Source organism: Apiospora aurea, assembly GCF_038362705.1.
Source record: "Apiospora aurea strain CBS 24483 chromosome Unknown utg000004l_segment0_segment0, whole genome shotgun sequence".
Taxonomy (NCBI): domain Eukaryota; kingdom Fungi; phylum Ascomycota; class Sordariomycetes; order Amphisphaeriales; family Apiosporaceae; genus Apiospora; species Apiospora aurea.
The window spans coordinates 2,583,052-2,603,395 of record NW_027117391.1 but is presented as its reverse complement, the minus strand read 5'-3'; the positions used below and the strand labels follow the sequence as shown (position 1 = coordinate 2,603,395).

The following is a 20,344-nucleotide window of genomic DNA, read 5'->3' as shown; positions in this document are numbered from 1 at the left end:
TGGCCGCGAGTCATTCGCATACGGAAATAGCGGCCATTCAAGGGCTTCAAAGTGGTCACGAATTAAGGTTTTTTCTTCACCAGTGCCGGTTCTCCCTGAGCCCTGTTTCTGGTTGCGTAATCACCTTCATTCATGGCCGTGTCAAAACAGTCATATTCCCTTTTTAGCGGCAAACCTTTCTATATTATCGCAACGACCGTGAGGCCGGCGAGGCCGGCATTGTTCCTATGTTCCGTCGGTTAGCAGTCAACTCCGGACCCCGGGGTCTGCGCATAGAGCTCAATAGGAGGCACGTCCCTTACCATTCATGGGGTTGAGTTGAGCCCCTTTCAGGATTCAGGAGGCCCCTCCTAGACGTTAAATAGCACACACATACACGCACACACGCCGGGTTTCTGAATTATGTTGGTTGCATGATCATCATTCGTGGCTGTTTCGAAACAGCCACAGTCCCTCTCTCGGGAAACGTTATATACTATCGCACGCCCGCGAGGGCGGCGAGGGGGGAGAGGGAGGGGGAGAGGGAGGGAAGGGGGGCGCCGCGGGCAGCATTGGCCGTCTGATCTTATCTGTTAGTGAGCTTAGTTACATTCAATATGTAGAGTAGGGATACATAAGGGGCTTTTCATCCCACTCTCTAGCCAGCACAAACAGAACCTTCCCCTAGTTCTGTTGCTGTTGCTGTGACTGTTGCTGTTGCTGTTGCTGGGCAGGGGCGGGGGCGGCGACAGGGCCGGCGACGGGGGCGGCGAAAGCGTCGGCCTGGTGCCTGCCAAAGCACGTGTTGGCGTCCCACGTCCGCGTGAACGTGCGCACGCAGCCGGGCCAGGCGCACTGGAACCGGTCGGCGCCGGCGACGCGGACCCGGCGGCTGCGCTGGTGGGCTGCCTTGAGGTGCGCCTTCATGCGCGCGTCCGTGCCGGTGGTGTGGCCGCAGCCAGGGACCTGGCACACCGTGCCCAAGTGGGTGGTGGCCACGTGCTTCCATACGCCCCTTTGGCGTGTGAAGGTCTGATTGTTCGAGTGTTAACGTTCGTGTTTGCTACTTTAAGGAGAAGTAAGGGATGATGCGTTGGGAGTACGTACTCGGGCGCACATCGGGCAAGCGAATGCGGCGGGGGGCGGGGACGGCGGGAGCAGCGACGGCGACGGCAGGGACAGCGGGGGGAACCGGGGCAGCGGGAGCAGCGGGAGCAGCGGCACCGGCAGGACCAGCAGGACCGGCAGGGGCGGCGGGGGCATCGGCGGCAGCGGCCGCAGCGGCGTCAGCCATTGCTCGGAGCTGATCCGAGATGGGCTCGATGAGATTGCCCCCTCCCTTTCCGGAGAAGGGGAGGGGGGTTCTCTCCTGGCCACTCATGGTTCTTGGTTGCTGAATCTCGATTAGTCCGTCTCCTTCATACATCTGTTAAGGAGCGCCTTGCGAGAAAGCTGGGAACTGAAGATTGTTCCAAGATTGTGGCAGAATCGGATCGAAACTGCGAAGTGGTTAAACATAAACAGTACTTACAAGAGGGGTGCGAGCCGGGGGAGCAGGAAGAGGAAGAGGAAGAGGAAGAGGAAGAGGAAGAGGAGGTGGTCGTGGTCGTGGTCGTGGTCGTGATGGTGGTGGTGGTGGCGATGCAATATGGAGAGAACTGCGAGCTGGTGAGCATGTAAAAGCATCTGGGCAAGGAAATGGATAATACTAGCTCTTCTGAACAAAATAAAATTGTTTCGAGCCTGTTATTAAATGTCAGATCGTTAGAGAGACTCAATTATTACTTTATAAATAAATAACGAGTGAAAACATCCTTACCTTAGAGACCTGTCGTGTCTGGGGAGGGAGGGAGGAGAGAGGGCGGAGGGGGCGGTGGGAAAATGATTTTATCTACTGGGGGAACAAACGCGCCTACGTTCCAATCACCAGAAGACGGTTCACACTTAGATGGCACCTACGAGGGTATCTCTACACAATCACTTTTGAAGCCACGAATTAAGGCTACCCTGCAAATCCCCTTACTCTCCATCTTGGGTACCGTCCTCGCCGTCGATTTTGCTGGGATGGCTTTACACTGAATCGAAATTTGGAAAAGAGGTATCATAAACAAGCACACATCTAACAGAAACGAAGCAATAGAACATTTGTGTTAGTCGGTATTAGCACTAATATTAAATAATTCGCTGGCGATGGTCTAGGTGTGTTAACTCGTATTTACCCTTCACTGGCGAGTAAGAAGTATCTATTCATGGCCTTTCCTTCAAGAATATAGACAGTTCTCTCTGCTCATGTGCCGTAACGTGTTTCACGGACATACGATAGGGCTGGACTATTTCCCTTGCAGGACCGAGGCCACTTCCGAGTCTAGGGATGAACGAACTGTTGATGTCTGGATAGATGCTTTCGCGGAGGGAGGCCTGACCAAGTTCACCCTCAAAGCATAGTGATGGACTTGAATCCATCTAGGTTGGGAGTCATCCTAGGTTTCTCATATTGACAGTTCCCCGTCTTATTTCTACGCACTGGTGACTTTTATGTTCTACTTCTCCCCTACTTCGCGGATGCTATGGAGCATCGCTTATGCTAATTCTGACTGATCTAAACAGTGGTCAAACGTTCTACCTTACGGAGACAAACGCTTCATATCCATCAAGTCCATGTGGTTTCTCGCCTCTAGATTTGGCATAAACACATTCGCTCGCCCGGCCGCTTTGCTTACCACTAAAGGAGACTGAACCTTTTGATGGTGAGCAGTAAAGCCTATTAAGTACTACGACGGTCCGTTCCAGGGGAACGAACACGTCGTATGTGCAGTCAAGAGACATTCCAGGCGTAGCTTAAGTCGGTTATGTAAGTTGACCAAAAGTGGAGGATCTGGAGCCGGGGGCGGTTGGAAGACATCAGGGAAGGCGGCGAGGATCTTCGACCACATTGTGTAATGTTAGCAATGATTGCTTCTTACTTTTGAGAAGAGGACTGGGAAGATTCGGCGTAACGTGCCGCGGCAACTCACCTACTACTTCCTGAACCCTTGTTCATTTACGCGCTGCTGTCGTAGCTGATTTTCTGCTTTCCTGACCCGAACATGCTCAAAATTCATAGTGTTGGTAGATTCGCGAACTCCAAGTAGGGAAACTGTAGCCGTATCTTGTCTCTTTCTGTTGGGGTTGGGATCTTAGGCGGAAAGGAGGCGGGGGAACGCTGACAGAGACGGATTCGTGTGTTCAATGGCATCTTGCATGTTCGAAGTCGTCGTAGAAATCATAGGTGCCTGAGCTTCAGTGCCAGAGATTCGTACTTTGATCAATTCTCAAGGGGAGATCGATGAGGGTTACTGGACCTAGAAGTTGTTTGTAGATTAGGCCAGTATCGTCTGGGCATCTGTTTCAGAAATAGGTAATGGCACGTATGAGAAGACGGACCCAACTGTTGTCAGGCCCTAGATAAAGCATGGTGGTTTGATCCAGTGGCAGTCGTTTAGAGGATATCGTGAGTGTCGAGGGCTTACTGTAGAGTGGTACGCAGTGCTTCTGGTAGGTGGTATACACAGCCAGACGTAGCGTATGCTCTGGTGGTGAGGCAGAAGATGAACAAATGAAGTTTTCCATGAGGTTCATGCGACCACAACAGAACACAGTGGTTGCCGACATAGTCGGCGATATGCATGGGCCGCGAAAGTGAGGGTAGGTACCTTGCAAAGACGGTGTCCGACCCGGATAGATGGGCACGAATAAGTGATTGAAGCAGCAGTCGGCGATGGTGATGCAAATACATACGCACGAACACATCAGCCCTTGAGATAGACTTACAAAAGCATAACCTGTTCTGCGGTGACCCATAGAAGAGAATGATGATTCTACTCACTGCCATTGTCTAGAAGATGATATATAAAGTTGTGTGTTGGTCAGAGAAGGCCAGCCTTCCCTTTGCTTTATGGAGGGCAAGGGGCATACATGTTAGCACAATGCCTTCCGCTGCACCCCGAAGTTCCGAAAAGAGTGGTTTTTCTTTTATGAAGGTATGCTTTAGTAATTTAGCTTACCATCTCCTTCATTCTAATTTCACCTGTGGTATTATGGAGGTGTTTGTCATCCGACCTAATGGTCAGGGGCTTGATGACATCAGACACTAGAGAGACCCAGACCATGAACTTGTTTGATGATAGGTGAAGCTGTTGATATAGATCTGTTGTCTAGTCGATTTATAAAACATCGCATCTGCAGTTACAGTTTGTCTCTGCGTGTTTTGAGTGTGGTTGCATGACTCTTTTTGGTTGTCTTACTGAATAGGGGCAGCCGTCAGTGGAGAAGGGGCAGAGCAATGAGATGACATAATCATCCAAGTACTGCATTACATGACGATTTCAGACACGTAACACGTTTTTCAAACAGATTTTTCAATACATCACAGAGATAAACACCGCATGCAACAGCCGAACTGTGCTGAGATGTATCTGTAGGTATACGCACACTGCCTTTGGCTCAAAAAGTCTTGGCAATATTTATGGACCAACCCCCGGCGTACGTGACAATGTGCATGGCGATGTAAACACAGCCAAGATCACAGCCGGTTATCCATCCAGGGATTAGGCACCCGATTAAATGGCCCCTGATTGGCTGGACACCTCCGGAGCTGCACCCACATCGAACCCCCGTCAGCGTGTGTCCATTCAGGTTGCGGCGTATTCTTAGGCAACTGGATACCAACATACAAGACATATGCTATATAAGATACGACGACCATCCAGGTGGTGGTGTCCCGTCGTAGCATAGCGCATCGGTCGCTCTCATCCTTCCAAACCCCCTTGAACTAGCCAAAGACCCACCCCCAGAAACCACCAACTGCTATATCTCCACCAAACACACTCACCATGAATCCCGCCAGCGTCGCGCCCCCTGTCAACGGCGACAGCAGCGCCAGCAAGCAGTCCATCTTTGACGATTTCGACCTCATCCTGGGCCTGCGCCTGCTCAGCATCGGCCTCCTCATCGCCAGCACCGTCCTCCACTTCAACGGCGACGAGTACACCACCGTCCTCAACGTCCTAGCCGCCCTCATCCTCGTCAGCCTGGTCTGGCACCTGGTCCTGGTCCTGAGGACCGCCCGGTTCCCCCAGGTCTGGCAGCTGAAACAGCAACACGACGTTGCCGCCGCCGCCGTAGACGAAGGGCGCCCCACGGCGTACCAGCGCCTAGGGCCCCTCAACGACGCCTGGCTCGGCGCCTTCCTCTTCATGATCACCGTATGGGCCAAGACCCTGCCCGAGAGCTGGCGGAACATCCAGTTCAGGTACAACTTCCGCGTCTTCTTTGTCTTGAACCTCATCGTTGTGTAAGTGAATCAAGCACCCGCATCCCTAAACACCCATGCAATTACGTATGTATATACATGAGCAACACACCCCGAAGCTGACCTGGCTCTACGCTCCAGTGTTATAATGCATGCCATCGCCATCCTCGAACATGCCAAGGCTCAATATCCGAGTCATTACGAGAGACTAGAGAGCTTCGTCCCCGGCAGCCGCCGCCAAATTCGTCTCCCCTGATCAGAAGAAGGCGCTCCTCACCTCGGGGCGACATCGTTCAAGGATACATTCTAACGGCGTAGAACGCGGGAGGAAAACTTCAAGGCTCCAACGGTTTAGTCAGTGGCTGGGCTTGGGAAGACTGTTGAGCCTGGCTAAATGCAGTGAAAAGGCACTGCATCTACTTAGGGGCTGCCGAGATGGACATTGTGCAGGTCGGTTATGTGTTGCTGGAACTCGAGGGATGGATATTTTCAAGACCTAATCAGCACCATTGGCATATAGTCAAGTCATTCCAAGCCAGATACCGCTTGCGGATCCGCACCGTAATCCAGAGCAATGGAGTGTTAATGACCATAACGTGGGTGCGTTGTAGGCTATCCTGGAGTCCTGCCGTCAAGATATACTACATACTCGGAGCTCTGGACCAAGACACAAGTCTGTGTCAGCATCATGGAAGTACGACAGGACCTTCGGCCACACCCACGGTGACGACCAGCTCCACGAGCTCTCCAAGCAATGGTTCTCGCAAGAGGTCGAGGACTAGACCTGGTGCCAGCATCAGATCCCCTACGAAGATACCGCGTGCTGAGCCACGACGGGATCCACGAGCATTTCGTCGTGGACTCTGGTCGCCAGTTTCAAAATACCGGGGGTTTTCAAAATGGGGCTCGAGTTCAAGGGGAGCGCGATGATGATGATGATCGAAGGTCGTGGGCATACACGCGTAATTGGAACATACTCACGCTCGGGGACAGCAACGGTGATAAAACTTGCGGAGAGGATGGCGTGCATTATGGTCATGTGGAAGTTAGCGTAGTACATCCGGGGCCAGCGTCGGTGTGGCAATAGGTATTGCGACCAAGATGAACGTTACCTCTGTCAGCCTGACTTTTCCAGGCACCAACCCAGACGCAATGCCTAGTAGACAAGCACTCATATACACAAGGCGACGGTCAAGCATCCGAGTACGAGTAGAAAGAGAAGGGAGGCAACTCGAAATAATGCAAAGATCGTACAAACAAATAACAACCCGTTGCCGTCTAATATGTATGCCCAGAACGTCTATATATAGCTTCTAGGGTGAACCCCATAAAAGACCCTTACCACACTTACTTACCTCTCGATTGAGACTGAGTAGATATCTACGAGCACAGCTGCCACAGGGGTCGGGGCAGACTGGCCACCACCGGCGCCGGCGCATGTCCGGACTTCAACACCCTGGGTGCAACGTACACGACCTTGCGTGAGGGATTCCCGACCAGGACGGAGCGCGAGTCCAGACCGTAGTAATCCGAGATGGAGTGAGTGATCCACCGCCTAGAGCCATCGAAGTCAGTAAATTGGCGCAGGGGAAAATTGCAGCAAATGGGTATCTCGATGACAAGTCCGCACAAAGCCTCCTCTCCCCCCTCCTTGTAGTATCTACTAGCCAACAGCCTCGAATGCAGCAGTGAAGGTCTTGATGTTTTACGTACTTGAAAGCACTGCTCTCATCATCGTCGCCGAGAGCATCGAACACCATGCCCTCCTCTGTCGCGCCCTGCTTCTTGTCCTCGCGCCTCGCCTTCTTCCAGCCATCGCGCATGGTGCCGTTGCGGCCCACGAACACGATCTCCTCGTCCTCGGTGCTGTCGCTGCTGTCTTCAACTGCGGCCTCGGTCTCTTCGCGGGCGCGGCGCTGGTCGACGAGGAACTTGCGGACAGGCTCCTCGAGAGAGCGCACCCAGGTCTTGACGGCGGGTGTCTTCTTGGCGCGCAGGAACAGCTCGCGAGGCACGCGCCCGGCCACAGCGTCGTCGCCAAACGTCTTGGTGTGCTGCTGCTTGCGGAGGGTGGCGGCGGCCTTCTTGGCCTCGACATCGGCGCGGACGCGTAGGTCCCAGGCGGCGGCGACTTGGTAGGGGACGTGGTGGACCGGGTGGGTAGGCCGGGGTTCCCAATCGAAGGGCTGGGGAGGTTGCGCGTTGGGGACATGCATGAGACGATCTATAGTCACAGAACAAAAAGGGGCATGTGATTAGCCAATGTCGCGAGCCCGTGACGCATATTTGAAAAAGGGGTAAAACGAAAGAGATATCGGTGATGCTATAATCGCTGTCTGGGGTGGGATTCAACGAGATGACAATGAGAGGGATTTATGTACCATTCTCCCAGCGCCGGCGCTGCCGACTACCCTCCTTTCCTTTCAAAAGGGCCTCGCGGCGCTTCATGCTGTCGCGACGAGAGGGAGGTCGGCGAATGCCCTCCCCCGTGGCGCGAGCATCTTGAATGGTGACCGAGGGCCTCGACGTGGTCCCGTCCAGGGGAATCGAGAGCGGGGCACCGGTGCCGCGGGCGTTGGGGGAGATGGCGAGGGGATTGAAGCGCCGACACAGTCCAGGCTTCAATGTCGATGGCCGGGCCAGGGCTCGTACCGGCAACAGCGGCATGGGATTGCTGCTGCGAGGCATTCGCCGTGGTGGTGGTGGTGCCGCCGAGTTCGGGGGGTGGCGGGACAGCGCTGTATATTGCCATGGTGGGATGAGGAAAGAGGGTGCGATAAGGGTTTCGCTGGATTGAGCAACACAAAGCTGACTTCCTGTCGTATTACACAGAGACCGACGACGACGACGACGACAAAGCTCTGCTACCAGAGGGAAGAAGAGGAACAAGAAGTGGCAAGGCGGACCGATGAGTCTTACTAGTCAGTCACCCTGAGAGAGATAGGGAGAAGTTGATGATTAAGAGATCAAGAATGACACCGTTGACTCGGACAGCTGCAGTACCCCGGAGCGCGGCTGGACGCCAAGCCTGTAGCTTGTAGCCAGCTTCAGCCAATCAAGGGGCCTGCGCAAACACGGGCACACTCAATCGCTGACCCACTAGGCATCCTGGCCCTGCAGACCGGACCATTCCCGGCGGGTTCCGGGTTACTGAAGTGCTAAGGTTAATACTGCGCCAATCGACAGCTGCTGGCTGGCTGGAAGCAGCCTACATACCTAGGTCGCGAAGTGGTATCAGGTAGCGCATCATCTAGATCAGCGCGGAAGGATGCGGATACGCGTCCCATTCACGCATCTCTCGATCTCTAGCTACTTATACCACCACTGTTACCAATAACCAGACTCCTGAGCAAGATGGTTTTGTTCTCAACGGGGCAGTGGCCACTTGGCAGCTGTTGAACAAGGCGCGAGCTGCGACAGCTTGCGAGTCATGGTTCCTGCGCCATGCCAGCATGCTGTTCCGACAAATGCACCGCGCCTCGGCTAGAATATGAGCTACAAACGCGTAGTTGCAACATGACAATATAATTATGGCAGTGATGCCATACTTGCCACCTGCTGCAAGTAGACGAACCCGCGACATTTCAATGGTTCTAATAAATAGGTGATGGTGGTTACTGAATAACGAGTTTGATCAGTCAGTATGTAACTAGATGCCCTCGTCCAGAACCAATAGCCGCGGCATACTGGTTTCCATTTGATTTTGATGTCTATTCTTCAGCCAATTTAATATGCTAGTGTTACCATTTCGATGCCATCAAAAACCCGGGATAGATACAGCTGTGTCGTTCTTTTGCTCTAGCGTACACAGCATGGATGCAACAACATAAGCAGCAGGCGTGGTGGATGTGATACATGCACAGTAGCCCGTCAAATTTATCGAACGCCAGAGCTTCCAATGCCCCCAGGTGCCAACAGTGGCTGGTTCTCACCGAGCCCTTGTACTGCCTCGCGGTCAAGAGCGGCCTCAATCTCTTCTTGCGTCTCGGCGTAGGCCTGGAGATGGGCCGAGTACGGGCCAGGCGAGGGAAGAACCCGGGGCGTGGTGCGGCGGTTGAACGCTGGACGGGGAGTGGAGGGCTCTCCATGGCCATGTCCATGTCCACTTTGGCTGGGCCATTCGTAGCTAATAGCCATAGCAAGCACTATACCCTGCATGACAGCGGTAAGGACGTAAACGCCCCAGGAGCTCCAGCCGCCCCAGCCGAGGCGAGCACCCAGACTCGCAGCAAATAGAAAACCGCCGGGGGTTTGCACGCACATCATTGGGATGCTCAGACTGCCTGCGTGCTTGAGTTGATAGGTGGTCCAGATCTGCGGCACATATTGAATGGCCGCAAGCGCAGCAGACATGATGCCCAGGATGTTGGCCCACATGGCAAGGTATTCCGGAGCTCCCAGCGCGACCGATCCCGATACGATGACGATAACCAGACCATGGATCAGACAGGCAGCGGCAACGCCAATAGCGGTCCTCCATGTCGGTTGATCGGGGTCAATCACTTCGTCGTCGTCATCGTCGGGGATGGTATCGTCTCGGCGAAAGAACACCAGAAAAAGGACAAGACTGTGTTAGTCCCGGGTCAGCAGCCAGTCCAGCAGAAAGTGTCGGTAGTGCATCCTTACATGACAGCAAAACATATCCACTGCACCCCAATTTGAGCGATACCCAGCAGTCCGGCGGCACATTCGAAGGGGCTAACTTGCTTGCAGCACTCGACGTCGGCACGCGATTGGGGCAGGGCGAGGATGTTGGCGAACTGGGAGTTGGCACTGGTGACGCCGAGGAGGACAAAGTACGGCGAGATGCCTTCCGATGTACCACGGGAGATGATACGGTAATGCTGGAGGAGGTAAGAGAAGAGAATGCCGATGACAATAAGACTGTATTGAAGCCAGTAGTCAGCTTTCCATGTTCCCTTCGAAACGCAGTCGTCCAAGCAACACCGCGGGACTTGGGTAACACTCACATGGAAACGAAGAAGTTGGTATAGCCGACTCTCTGGAGTTCCGCACAACGATCCTCCATCATGTCCAAGAAGCTGTCCATCTTGACTTCGACCGCCGCGGAGGAGTGTCAGTTGTGAGGGAATTTGGCTCTGATGTTGGACGCTATCGAGAGGCAGGAGTCGTTTCGCCTGTAAGTATGGCCCGGTGAGGTCAGAAGCTAGCGGGTTGGAAGGTTAGCAGAAGGGTGCAAGAGTTGCACGTTGGCGATGGTCTCTCTACAAGAGTTTCGAAAACATGGCGTGTCTAGAAACGCAAATCCACCGTAGACTAACCCCGAAGGCAGCAAGGTAGAGGCTATGAGAATGATCAGCCGGGAAACCCCCTACGTACGGGTAACGGGGACGTGATGTTTGGGCTGGAATGGAGTCTGGACAATCATGCACGAAGTCAGTTGCGCCTTAGTAGCTCGGCCAGAAGGGCATGCAGCTGGCCAGAGGTTGGGCGTTGCCTTAACGGGGGAGGTCGCCAGAGGGGCAGGGGGCAGGGGGGCCGCAGAGGTACCCAATAACGCCTAGAATTGGCAGGTAGCGCGCTACCCCGTCCTCTTCCGTTCAATCAATTCATGTGCTCAGGAACCACGAACGGGCAAGGGTGTTTAGTGCATGCGTCAGATTGCCGAACACCAGACGAGGCAGACAGGGCAGATTGAAGTCGCTAGACGATGCCTTTTGCATGTTTCGCATTGATTCAATTCAACCAGTCTTCTTGACTGGTGATTGAGGAACGCTCTACTGATGGCCACCGGGCCACTGCAGTGACAGCGACGCTCGTTATCTGTTCGGCGATGACGTGGGATTCACCACCGCTCCTGATCAGCACCCCTGCAATCTGCCAACAAGGGTGCTGGCTCCACCACGTCGGCTGATCTGTTGAGTGGAATCGAATTTGTTTTCGCCATGGTTGGTCTTGCCGGTTACGGGCTTGATGGACTGACTACCCTTGATGTCTGTGGATTGCATCGCGATTTGAGGTGCTCGCAATGCTTAAACGCTGAATATCTGACATAGAGTTGTGCTAAGTGCTTATCCACCCACACAATCAATCCCCTGCGCCACACGCGCCTCCCAGGCTCGAGGGGCAGTTTGAACCGTCCACTACAGCACGAGAAACGAGCCACGTGAAAGTAGATTGGTCTAAACAGCCTCTAAATCGAAGTGTAAGGGATTCGAGAAAAGGCGACATGGAGGAACAGGAACCAGAGGCAACCGACTCCTCCAAGAGCAGAGTGAAGCTGGTTGCTTCGACAGGTGATATAACCCTGCAGCAGCAGAATTCCCCGAACAGCCAACCCCAGAAGAAGCAGGATCAACTGCATGGCTACTTCGAAAGCGCCCAATGGTATGTAAGAAGCACTGCTCCAGCTACCCAGCCCCACACCCACTTACACCAGCCAGGCGGCTCTCCGAGTATACTGACCCGAAACGACCAACAGGACCGCAGACGGTACCACCATCCTCACAAACTCATCTGACCACCGGATAGACTCCTATATCCTGCCTCCCGATCTACTTGACCCGGAATCCAGCCCTCACACACTGAATCCCCAAGTCACCATCCCCCTCTCAGAGCGGACCAACGTCCTCTGTCCCGCGCCCTACTTCCAGCTCTCGGAGGCCTACACCAACCAGATCCTAATCTCCAGCCATGACCTGCCCATCCAGCTCTACTACCTCTATCCCCCAGTCTCTTCCACCCAAGATGGCAGCAGCAACCAGGCGGCAAACCACCAGCCCGCCGCCTCGTACCCCCTTCATGAAAGCCCACTCCGAGACCTTCCTGTCCGCGACGGCCATGCTCTGGCCGGGCCCCGGCACGCACTTCGTCGCCGCCACCAAGAACCTGCTCGCCAAGTTCGACGTGTCCCGGCCGGGCGACGAGCCCCTCCTGCGCATCAAGACGATCCCCTCGGAGCGTCACCTGTCCAAGGGCGGCGGCGTCGGCATGCGCGGCACCATCTCGACCCTGGCGGCCCACCCCTCCTCCTCCTCCTCCTCCGCCTCCGACCACGGCGTCGCCGGCCTCGGCCTCGTCGCGGCCGGCACCTGGACGCGCTGGGTCGGCATGTACGACTTCGCGCAGGCCGGCGACTGCGTGGCCGCGTGGGGCATCGAGTCCGCCGTCGCCAAGACGACCGAGCGCGGCCGCCGCCCCGGCCTCGGCCTCGGCGGCAACGGCGTCACCCAGACGGCCTGGAGCCCCTGCGGGCGGTACCTGCTCGTCTCGGAGCGCAAGTCGCGCGGCCTCCTCGTCTACGACGTGCGCGTCACCGGCGAGCTGCTCGGCTGGCTCGAGGACCGCGACGCCGCCGACAGCAACCAGCGCGTCGGCTGCGACGTCTTCCCCGCGGGCGACGCCGCCGGCGGCGGCTTCGAGGTCTGGTCCGGCACCACGGACGGCACCGTCAAGGTCTGGGAGAACGTCGGCATGCGCGAGGGGCCGCACGCGCCGGCCTGGGACTGGCGGGGCCACGAGTCGACGGTGGGCAGCACGCGCCTGCACCCGGCCGGCTCGGTCATTGCGACGTGCTCGGGTGCCTGGGACTTTGCCGCCCAAGAGAAGGGAGCCGACTCGGATAACGACACGACGAAACCCCCAGTCGATGAGCAACTCGAAACTAAAACATTGCCGGCTTGGATGCGTAGGAGTAATAAGGAGAGCAGTCTCAAGGTGTGGTGCTTAGAATCTACTGACGGTGACAAGGGGGCAGAGTAATGGAAATTGCTCGCTTCCCTGTGGACGACAGGGAGTGATGGCCTAGCCAACACCTCGGGTGAGTTTGGGACATAATGAGTATCAATGATATACCATTTCTCGGTCGAGCTTTTCCTCTATATATTATGGAAGGCACACGAGTTCTGTTCAAGAGCTAGCTTTCCTGAAAGCAAGGTTATGGTACTTCACAGATAATTAGCAAAATCAAGAACCCGTGGTCTCTCAGATGTCCTCTTCCCCAAGCGAATTTACCAAGCCATGTCTCTTTCCCGAAGAAGTACTGCCGAGAATCTCATTCCCACGGATGATCGAGGACTGCGCCAACTCTCAACAGGACAGTGGTCCCACCCATCAATTGAGAAAAATGCTCAACTCTCTCCTGCGGTGTCATGAGTATGAATCTCTGCAGTTCGCCCATAACTTGACCTTGCGAGTCAAGATTGGCGATCCCTTTGAGTTCTGCCAAGATAATCTGTGCAGCATAAGCATTCATCCCAGCCCTACGCAGTATCAATTCCCAAGTTGTCTCGGCATCGATCAGCAGCTTCTGAAGCCCGGCGGCCTCAAAGGAATACCGTTGGACCAATGCTACGAGCCACTTGGCCAGAGTTTCCTCGCCACCGCCAACGAAGTATACTTGGGAGTTGGGGTTGAGTCCCAAGACGAAGCCTGTGAACTCGGCGAGTGAAGCACATTCCGATGCGGAAAGATCCCTGGTCGACTCGTCCACACGGTTAGATTGCGACACTAATACCACAAGTCTCTCGTATCTGGTGGAAACCTTCTCCACTCGTTCTCGAATTGTGCTTTTTCTCTTTTGCCCCGGAATTGGTTTCTGAATCACCTTGATAAGCGTTGTCAAGATGATTCCGGTGGCCGGTGACACAACAACATCCGCTTCAGCAGCCAACGGAGAAATTATAGGTGAGCGAGACACCATATTCCGATTCCATGTGACAGTATTCCACCGGTCAAAGTCCCGCTCTACAAGCTCGGCTTGTGGAAGCAGTTTTTCAATCCATTCAAGAATGCCGCTGCCAAGGGTCAGCGCCACAATCAGCTTGATCGAATCAGAAGATTCAACCAAACTCGGGATTGGGGATGCTTCCAATTTCTCGTTTGGAGCCACACTGGACTTTGGGACACCATTGACTTGTGCGTGCTTCCCTGATCCATTACTAAGGACATTCGCATCACTTTGGGCCGATTTCTTTGGGCCGAAAAACCAACTGACTTCGTGCTTCTGCCTCTTCGCGGCCCGGAGATTGACATAGTTCTCCAACAAAGCCGATGTAGCGTTGGGTTCGTCGCTTCCAATAAGTAGGGTTGGTCTGGCAGCGTTGGTTGACTGGGCCTTACTGGGATGGCGCACCAAATCTACAGCCGATGCACTGCTCGGCGGCGAGGACCGACCGCGTCCCGCATCATCCAGTTCGAGCTTCCTTTTTCTCAGGATTTCCGAAAGTCCCATGGAATGGTGATCTGATATGGGTAGATATTCTTCCTCGTCGTCTTCCTCGGGTTCTCGTAAAATGGCCAAACCAGGCCGCTTCCATACGTACGACGCGGCTGTCGGGACGTCTGTGTCGTTGTACATCCAAGGGGCATCATCTAGCCCTACTTCATCGTCTAGTGACTCATCAAGGGATACCTGATGAAGCCTATAAGGCAATGGAGCCCACCAGAAGTCCCGTTCCCTATAGTTTCCCTTCCATTTTGCCAACGCCATGCTAGGAGCTTGCAAGAGGTACTTGAGTTGTTGAGTGCTGTCGTGCCCCTGTTTCTTCCACTCCAACTCCGCGATTGCAAAATCCATGATGGGGACTTGCACACGGGCAATCGCGTCTGCTTGCTCCAGGCGCTCCTGTCCTATAGCCAAATGAGCCGTATGTGCGCCTGCTTGCATTTCATCCAGCAGCTCGTCACTGAAGAGTTCTGGTATCTCTTTCAACGCGTAACCGTCTACCTCGCAATCGGCATCAACAGCTAGTTGCACACTCTCTGCCGCCTCTTGCAAGTCAACAACCGCGCGTGTAGCCGGTGGAGAGCTTGGGTTTGATGGTATTAGAGGTTGTTCGACTTTGAGCGACTCTATTTTGCGGATTACTGGGGTGAATGTTTCAGCTTCGGATAATGACGGCAAATCCGGCGATCCTTGGATGGGAGACGAGCTGGTTGCGATCAAGGCAGATTGTGCCGCTTCTAGATCTTCTTCAAGCAGGCTACTTGGATCTGACGCAATGGGTATCTGACAGCGCTCTGGCCCTGGGGCATACGGCTCTGCAGGCAGCAATACTGGGCTTATTGGCGGAGTGATCTGGCGAGACACGAGAGGCTAGTATATGTGTCAGTGAGGCATCAAGGACAGACTGTGGAGTACCTACTCTATAATCACTAAGCTCCATCATAAGCAACTGTTTTCGCTCTTCAGTGCCCTTGTCAATGGCCAACGTTGCGGCAAGAAACCGCAATGCGTCTTGGGATACCGCAAGCTGACTCGTATCAGCCTCCAACATCAGCTGCGAATGAAAGGCGTAGGCGCTCTCAGGGTACTCTGGCGCCTCATCCAAGGATATCTCTAGTGGTTCGAGTGGAAGCATATCGGAACGCAAGCGAACACTCGTCCTCGATTTCACGTCTCTGAGGAGCTTTCTCCAATCGGACTCGTGGTCAGATCGTAGTAATGGTTGTGTCACTTTTAGATGCCGTATATGGTTGGAGCATGACGCCTGAATGGCCAGGCCCGTGATAGCTTCGTCATCCTCTCTCTGTGCGATGTAGCTAAGGAAGTCGACTGAGCTCTTGGAGATGACAGGTGGTTCGTCGAGGGAAAGGCCAAAGGGAATCTGAAGGTCTTGAAGTGAGCCATCCTCCACCTGGTCTCGATACTGGGTCTCAAGCTGTGAGTTGGCAGTTGACGTAAGGTACGACATAGGATTGTATGACCGAAAGTCTATGGACAGCTCATTTATGCGAGCATACTCATCCACAGGTAGCTCCGCGACGGAACTAGGACTGCTAGGGGCATGCACGGTGGCTTCGGTCATGGTGATTATTGGCGATGACCTTGTGTTCGCGGGCGGCATGCGTTCAAAGAGACGTCTTGGTAAGTATGTATCTTAAGGCGTAATGTAATCACATACGATGAAGATAATATATGATACCACGTAGGTAACAATTGCCACAATTGATGTTTCTCGTGCTTCTGAGGGAGGTAGTTAATTCCTCGAGTTCAGGTTCGCGATGAGTCCCCAGATGCATGGATAATTGATGCAGCTGGCAAAGGCAGATAGGTACAACTTGGAAGTCGCATGGCGTGCTCCTTCCCAACACAGTCTTTCCACTCACAATCCATACATGTGGTCTCCCACCCGGCATTAGAGGACGAAAGTTCAAGTGCTAAATTCAATTCATATCGTGTTGATGGAATCTACCTATGTTTCCCTTTATCGTACTTCTACAGGAAAGTGTTTGATCTCAAAGCCTGAAAAGCAGTCTCGAGGTGGCCAATCTGCATCTCGAAGGCAGACCGAATATGGTGGAGATTACATACCTGCAGGTGATCCTTCCCCTTCAAAACTACCACTGGCTTTCCGCACCCCCTTGAACACCAAAATTTGCCTAAGTCGCTGTGCATGTGCCGAAGCGCCAGCATCCCATCCATCCCATGCAGTTTCGAATTCTGCAAGTCATGATACAAGGACTCAGCCTTTTGAAGACATCTCAATTGAAGTGAGTGGCTTAAGACCTTTTTGGAACCCATCAAGCAAGCCAAAAGCTACATATTTAGTTGCAGGCACACGCCATGTAGAGCCGCTGCCGAAAACACGATCTCATAGGAACTTGTAAAGAAGCTGTGCCTGGTGATTCTCTAGCAGTAGATCCGGTAGGGCTGGCATTGGGTTAGTTCCTTTTCCCCAGAAGGCCCTAGTAGACACCATCAATGTTATCTCAGCGGGTGAAGTCTTAGCGGTTGAGACTAGCACACAAGCTTGGGTAAGTACTTAAGGTAAAGTCCACATGGAATGTTGGATGTGGTGTGAAAACTAAGGCGCCTTCGAACGCCACCGATTTTCAGCTTCCTATATCACTCAATTGCACCCTTCCAAGAGCACCGCTTGCCGCTGCGACTACATGCGACAGTCTTGATATCAGAGCCGTACACGGCCGAGGGGAGCCCCTGACTTCAGCTCTTGATGAGTGCCACGGCTGAGAAGCGCTAACGACGCTCCTTTCTTCTTCTTCTTCGCGCTTGTGGCTTTCCGTGTTAGTCGAGCAATCGTGACAGGTTGTGAGACAATGGGCTTATCTGGGCTGCCCTGACAGAGGCCTTGTGTGTGATTAAATTCCAGGCGAACATTCTCTTGGTCTTGCATTATATATATTTGAAATAATACATTCCCAGGGGGCTTCGTTTCTCGCCTACATACAGTGTTCCCCACCTCTTATTTTGTCATATTCCTGTCCAGCACTTCTCGTCGCTTCGTATCTCTTGATACTAGACACCCATTCGCTTCCACTTCATCAGTCGTTATAATGGCGTTATCAGGACTCACGGCGCCTGGCGTGCCCCCTCAGCCCAAGTGGCTCCTCTTCATCAAGGGTGCCATCATCTTGCTTGCTGCTGCCATCCTGGCCTTGGCGGCCTATGCCACGTCTCTGTATGGCGATCTCTCCTACTACTACTCTGCCGGAGCTCCTGGATATCTGCTCTTCGTGGTAAGTCCCATCTCTACCTTCTCCATCAATTGTTGCTCCGTGAGTACATGCTAACATAATCCGAAAGGCAATCTTCTCTTGGATCGTCTATGGCACTGCCATCTTCCTGGAGCTTAAGGCTCACCACTTCTACTACCGCATTGCCATGCTGGTCGCTTACATCCTGACGTGCATCTTCTGGCTGTCCGCTTGGGCTTGGGCGGCATCCTGGGCCTCTTTCGTGTTGGCCTACTACGCCAACGACTTCTACTACCCCGGACTTCATACCTTTGGGTCCGTTATGGCGGCCTGCGCTGCCCTGGGTGCTGTCACCTGGGTCTTGTGTATCATCAACTTGGTCTTCTTCATCATTGGAAGTGTCCGCAACCATGACGCGACAGCTCCAGGTAATGTCGAACTCGGTCATGGCCCGAAGCCTGCCGAGGGCGTTCAGCCACAAACAACAGTCTATCCTCAGCATCAGACTGCGCAGCCCATGCCTGTCCAGCCTCAGCAGGTCTAGTCGCAGAGACGCCCAAAAGGGATTATCCGTCCTGCAAAACAGATTTTGCTGGTCAGATTGGTGAAGGGGGTACACAAATCCGGTTCATCATCTAGTCCCTCAAGGGATGTGGTCCTATCAGTTCTAATGTATAATACTTAGTCTACCTTGAAGAAGATAATATAACGAAAGCTATTTCATGTTGACGGCGTCTCGATACCTGATCTCAGCTAGCAAGAATTGCGACTTCTAATATGATATAGCATTCTAGAAAAGGGCCTTTATTACCGATGTACGGCATCTACTTGGAAACATAGGAGACTTGGCCAGTCAGAGCACCTGCTGGAATAGCCACTGTATCTTCTATATACCCCACTGCGCACATTGCATGTCTGACCAGAGGTATATGCCTTGATCCACGGCGGGGATGAGGATGTGTTTCGACGACTGCGGCCATGGATGGCAGCTGGAATCAGGCTCAGAGTCTCTCTCAAGCTCTAGCAGGTGTTCAACAGGGAAATCGCTCTGACTGGTCCGAACTTGACTGCACTTTCCCTGTGTGTGGGCAATTCTGGCGTGATGCGGTACCTTAATGCTCGTTCCTTCCTCATTTGCTCCCCACAACCCACATATCCTGCCTGCAGTGAAGCAACTCCAGTACAATTCACAATTTGGGAAGGAGCCAACTGAGCAGAGGTGAAAATCACTTCCCGCAAACCCTTTTCTCCCAAATATCACCTCTTAGCATGGCCATCAAATAGCCTTGGCCTTCTCTATCTTCATTTCACCAGGTACCAACCTAGACGCATCCGTTGGTATAACATTTTCTGATCCATCAATCAACCGAATCCCCAAACTGGACGTCAGAATCGAACAGCGACGGTCAACATGCCTGCAGACAGCCCGAATACCAGCCCCGGCCCTGTCGACCAGCGCAAGCGGTCTGGCAATGGTGATCTGGAGGAACGCGAGCCCAAGCGCTCCCGTAAGACCGAATCTTCTGGAGAGTCACAACCCTCTGACCAAGCTGCCATCGAATCCATGCGATCTAAACTGTTGAAGCATTCGCAGAAGAACAATGCCCTCTTCTACATTGAGTCGCCTGCTTCTTCAAATTCGAAGTGCCGTTTTGACGGCTGTCAGTCGAACATCAGGGAAGAAGGCTTTAGAGTGGCAGTGGTGAAGGAGAACTGCAGAAGTCCTCGTGAGTACCCCCTTACATCTCATCATTGTTGTCTGGTATTGACTCCTCCCGTACCCAGTATACTACCATGTCGACTGCTTCGAAAAGATAGCCGACTTCTCCAAGACTGAGTATGTCAATCGACTGCAGCCAATGGACCGGGGCGAGTGGCACAGTCGACTGCAGCGAATGGCGCATGACCCTTCAACTCAGCTGCGCTTTGGTGCAATGGGCCTTATGGATGGCAACACTTGTTTGGATAGTGGAGCATCAATACTCATCTACCACTGGATCAGGTCTATGCGGTCCCTGATCGCCCGTCGCAATGGGGATCCAGAGGAGCATATTGATCCGCACTTGCTCGACATCCTCTACAAGTCTGGCTCGTCATCCTTCAAACCAACAAAGCCTGACGGAATGGATGATTCCAGATACGACCGCCTCATTCACAACTTTGCCCCAATCGAAAGTGACGGCGTGGACGATAAGAAGGAGTGGAACTTGTTTGAGCAGTATGTGCCGTGCAAGTTCGAAGACTTCGAAGATCTGAACAGAACCGACAGTCTGAGTTCTATGCTAGCTGCGTGGAGCCTTGACAAAGTCCTTGTACTCTACAGCCCGGACAGACTGACTGATGAAGGCAAGGAGCTCCGAGAAGCAATTGGCGAGAAGGGAACTAGAGCTATCAAACGCCTGACGAGCGGCGCCTTGTGATTGACTCTGATGTATTGCTGTCAGAAGGATGGTCTTATTGAGGGGTAAAACAACACCACTTCGTCAAAGTATCCTGCTGTGTATTTTCACAGCCCCGATTGTTCACTGGGTGTTCGATACAAGCGCTATCCTGATAAAGGGAATAAGGTGGAAAGAGAGCTGGATGATAACACATGTTTGCTAAACAGTCATGTAGATCAATCAAGCGATATTGATAAAAAGGAATGTCTGTGTGTTTGATACATTCTGAGCGTAA

At 53.5% G+C, this 20,344-nt stretch overlaps 9 protein-coding genes across 9 annotated transcripts; 4 read left to right on the top strand and 5 right to left on the bottom strand.

Annotated features, from left to right (window-relative positions):
* Positions 1–663: 663 nt before the first annotated feature.
* Positions 664–1,360, bottom strand: PG986_005588 (uncharacterized protein; the record flags this gene model as incomplete). The annotated part of the gene is made up of 2 exons (XM_066841810.1): positions 664–1,011; positions 1,097–1,360. The coding sequence occupies 2 exons, from the start codon at positions 1,358–1,360 to the stop codon at positions 664–666; spliced, it is 612 nt and encodes a 203-aa protein (XP_066701672.1).
* A 3,490-nt stretch (positions 1,361–4,850) lies between these two features.
* On the top strand, positions 4,851–5,315 carry PG986_005587 (uncharacterized protein; the record flags this gene model as incomplete). Its single annotated transcript, XM_066841809.1, has 1 exon — positions 4,851–5,315. One exon carries the CDS (start codon positions 4,851–4,853, stop codon positions 5,313–5,315), a length of 465 nt encoding a protein of 154 aa, XP_066701671.1.
* A 640-nt stretch (positions 5,316–5,955) lies between these two features.
* Positions 5,956–6,299, bottom strand: PG986_005586 (uncharacterized protein; the record flags this gene model as incomplete). Its single annotated transcript, XM_066841808.1, has 2 exons — positions 5,956–6,132; positions 6,228–6,299. The coding sequence occupies 2 exons, from the start codon at positions 6,297–6,299 to the stop codon at positions 5,956–5,958; spliced, it is 249 nt and encodes an 82-aa protein (XP_066701670.1).
* A 350-nt stretch (positions 6,300–6,649) lies between these two features.
* Positions 6,650–8,021, bottom strand: PG986_005585 (uncharacterized protein; the record flags this gene model as incomplete). Its single annotated transcript, XM_066841807.1, has 4 exons — positions 6,650–6,824; positions 6,983–7,493; positions 7,651–7,770; positions 7,922–8,021. The coding sequence occupies 4 exons, from the start codon at positions 8,019–8,021 to the stop codon at positions 6,650–6,652; spliced, it is 906 nt and encodes a 301-aa protein (XP_066701669.1).
* Positions 8,022–9,145: 1,124 nt separating this feature from the next.
* On the bottom strand, positions 9,146–10,319 carry PG986_005584 (ATP synthase F0; the record flags this gene model as incomplete). The annotated part of the gene is made up of 3 exons (XM_066841806.1): positions 9,146–9,836; positions 9,896–10,153; positions 10,240–10,319. The coding sequence occupies 3 exons, from the start codon at positions 10,317–10,319 to the stop codon at positions 9,146–9,148; spliced, it is 1,029 nt and encodes a 342-aa protein (XP_066701668.1).
* Positions 10,320–11,459: 1,140 nt separating this feature from the next.
* Positions 11,460–12,991, top strand: PG986_005583 (uncharacterized protein; the record flags this gene model as incomplete). Its single annotated transcript, XM_066841805.1, has 3 exons — positions 11,460–11,617; positions 11,712–11,961; positions 12,050–12,991. 3 exons carry the CDS (start codon positions 11,460–11,462, stop codon positions 12,989–12,991), a joined length of 1,350 nt encoding a protein of 449 aa, XP_066701667.1.
* Positions 12,992–13,283: 292 nt separating this feature from the next.
* Positions 13,284–16,038, bottom strand: PG986_005582 (uncharacterized protein; the record flags this gene model as incomplete). The annotated part of the gene is made up of 2 exons (XM_066841804.1): positions 13,284–15,326; positions 15,376–16,038. 2 exons carry the CDS (start codon positions 16,036–16,038, stop codon positions 13,284–13,286), a joined length of 2,706 nt encoding a protein of 901 aa, XP_066701666.1.
* Positions 16,039–17,527: 1,489 nt separating this feature from the next.
* On the top strand, positions 17,528–18,212 carry PG986_005581 (uncharacterized protein; the record flags this gene model as incomplete). The annotated part of the gene is made up of 2 exons (XM_066841803.1): positions 17,528–17,710; positions 17,778–18,212. 2 exons carry the CDS (start codon positions 17,528–17,530, stop codon positions 18,210–18,212), a joined length of 618 nt encoding a protein of 205 aa, XP_066701665.1.
* Positions 18,213–19,079: 867 nt separating this feature from the next.
* On the top strand, positions 19,080–20,088 carry PG986_005580 (uncharacterized protein; the record flags this gene model as incomplete). The annotated part of the gene is made up of 2 exons (XM_066841802.1): positions 19,080–19,395; positions 19,454–20,088. The coding sequence occupies 2 exons, from the start codon at positions 19,080–19,082 to the stop codon at positions 20,086–20,088; spliced, it is 951 nt and encodes a 316-aa protein (XP_066701664.1).
* Positions 20,089–20,344: the final 256 nt, after the last annotated feature.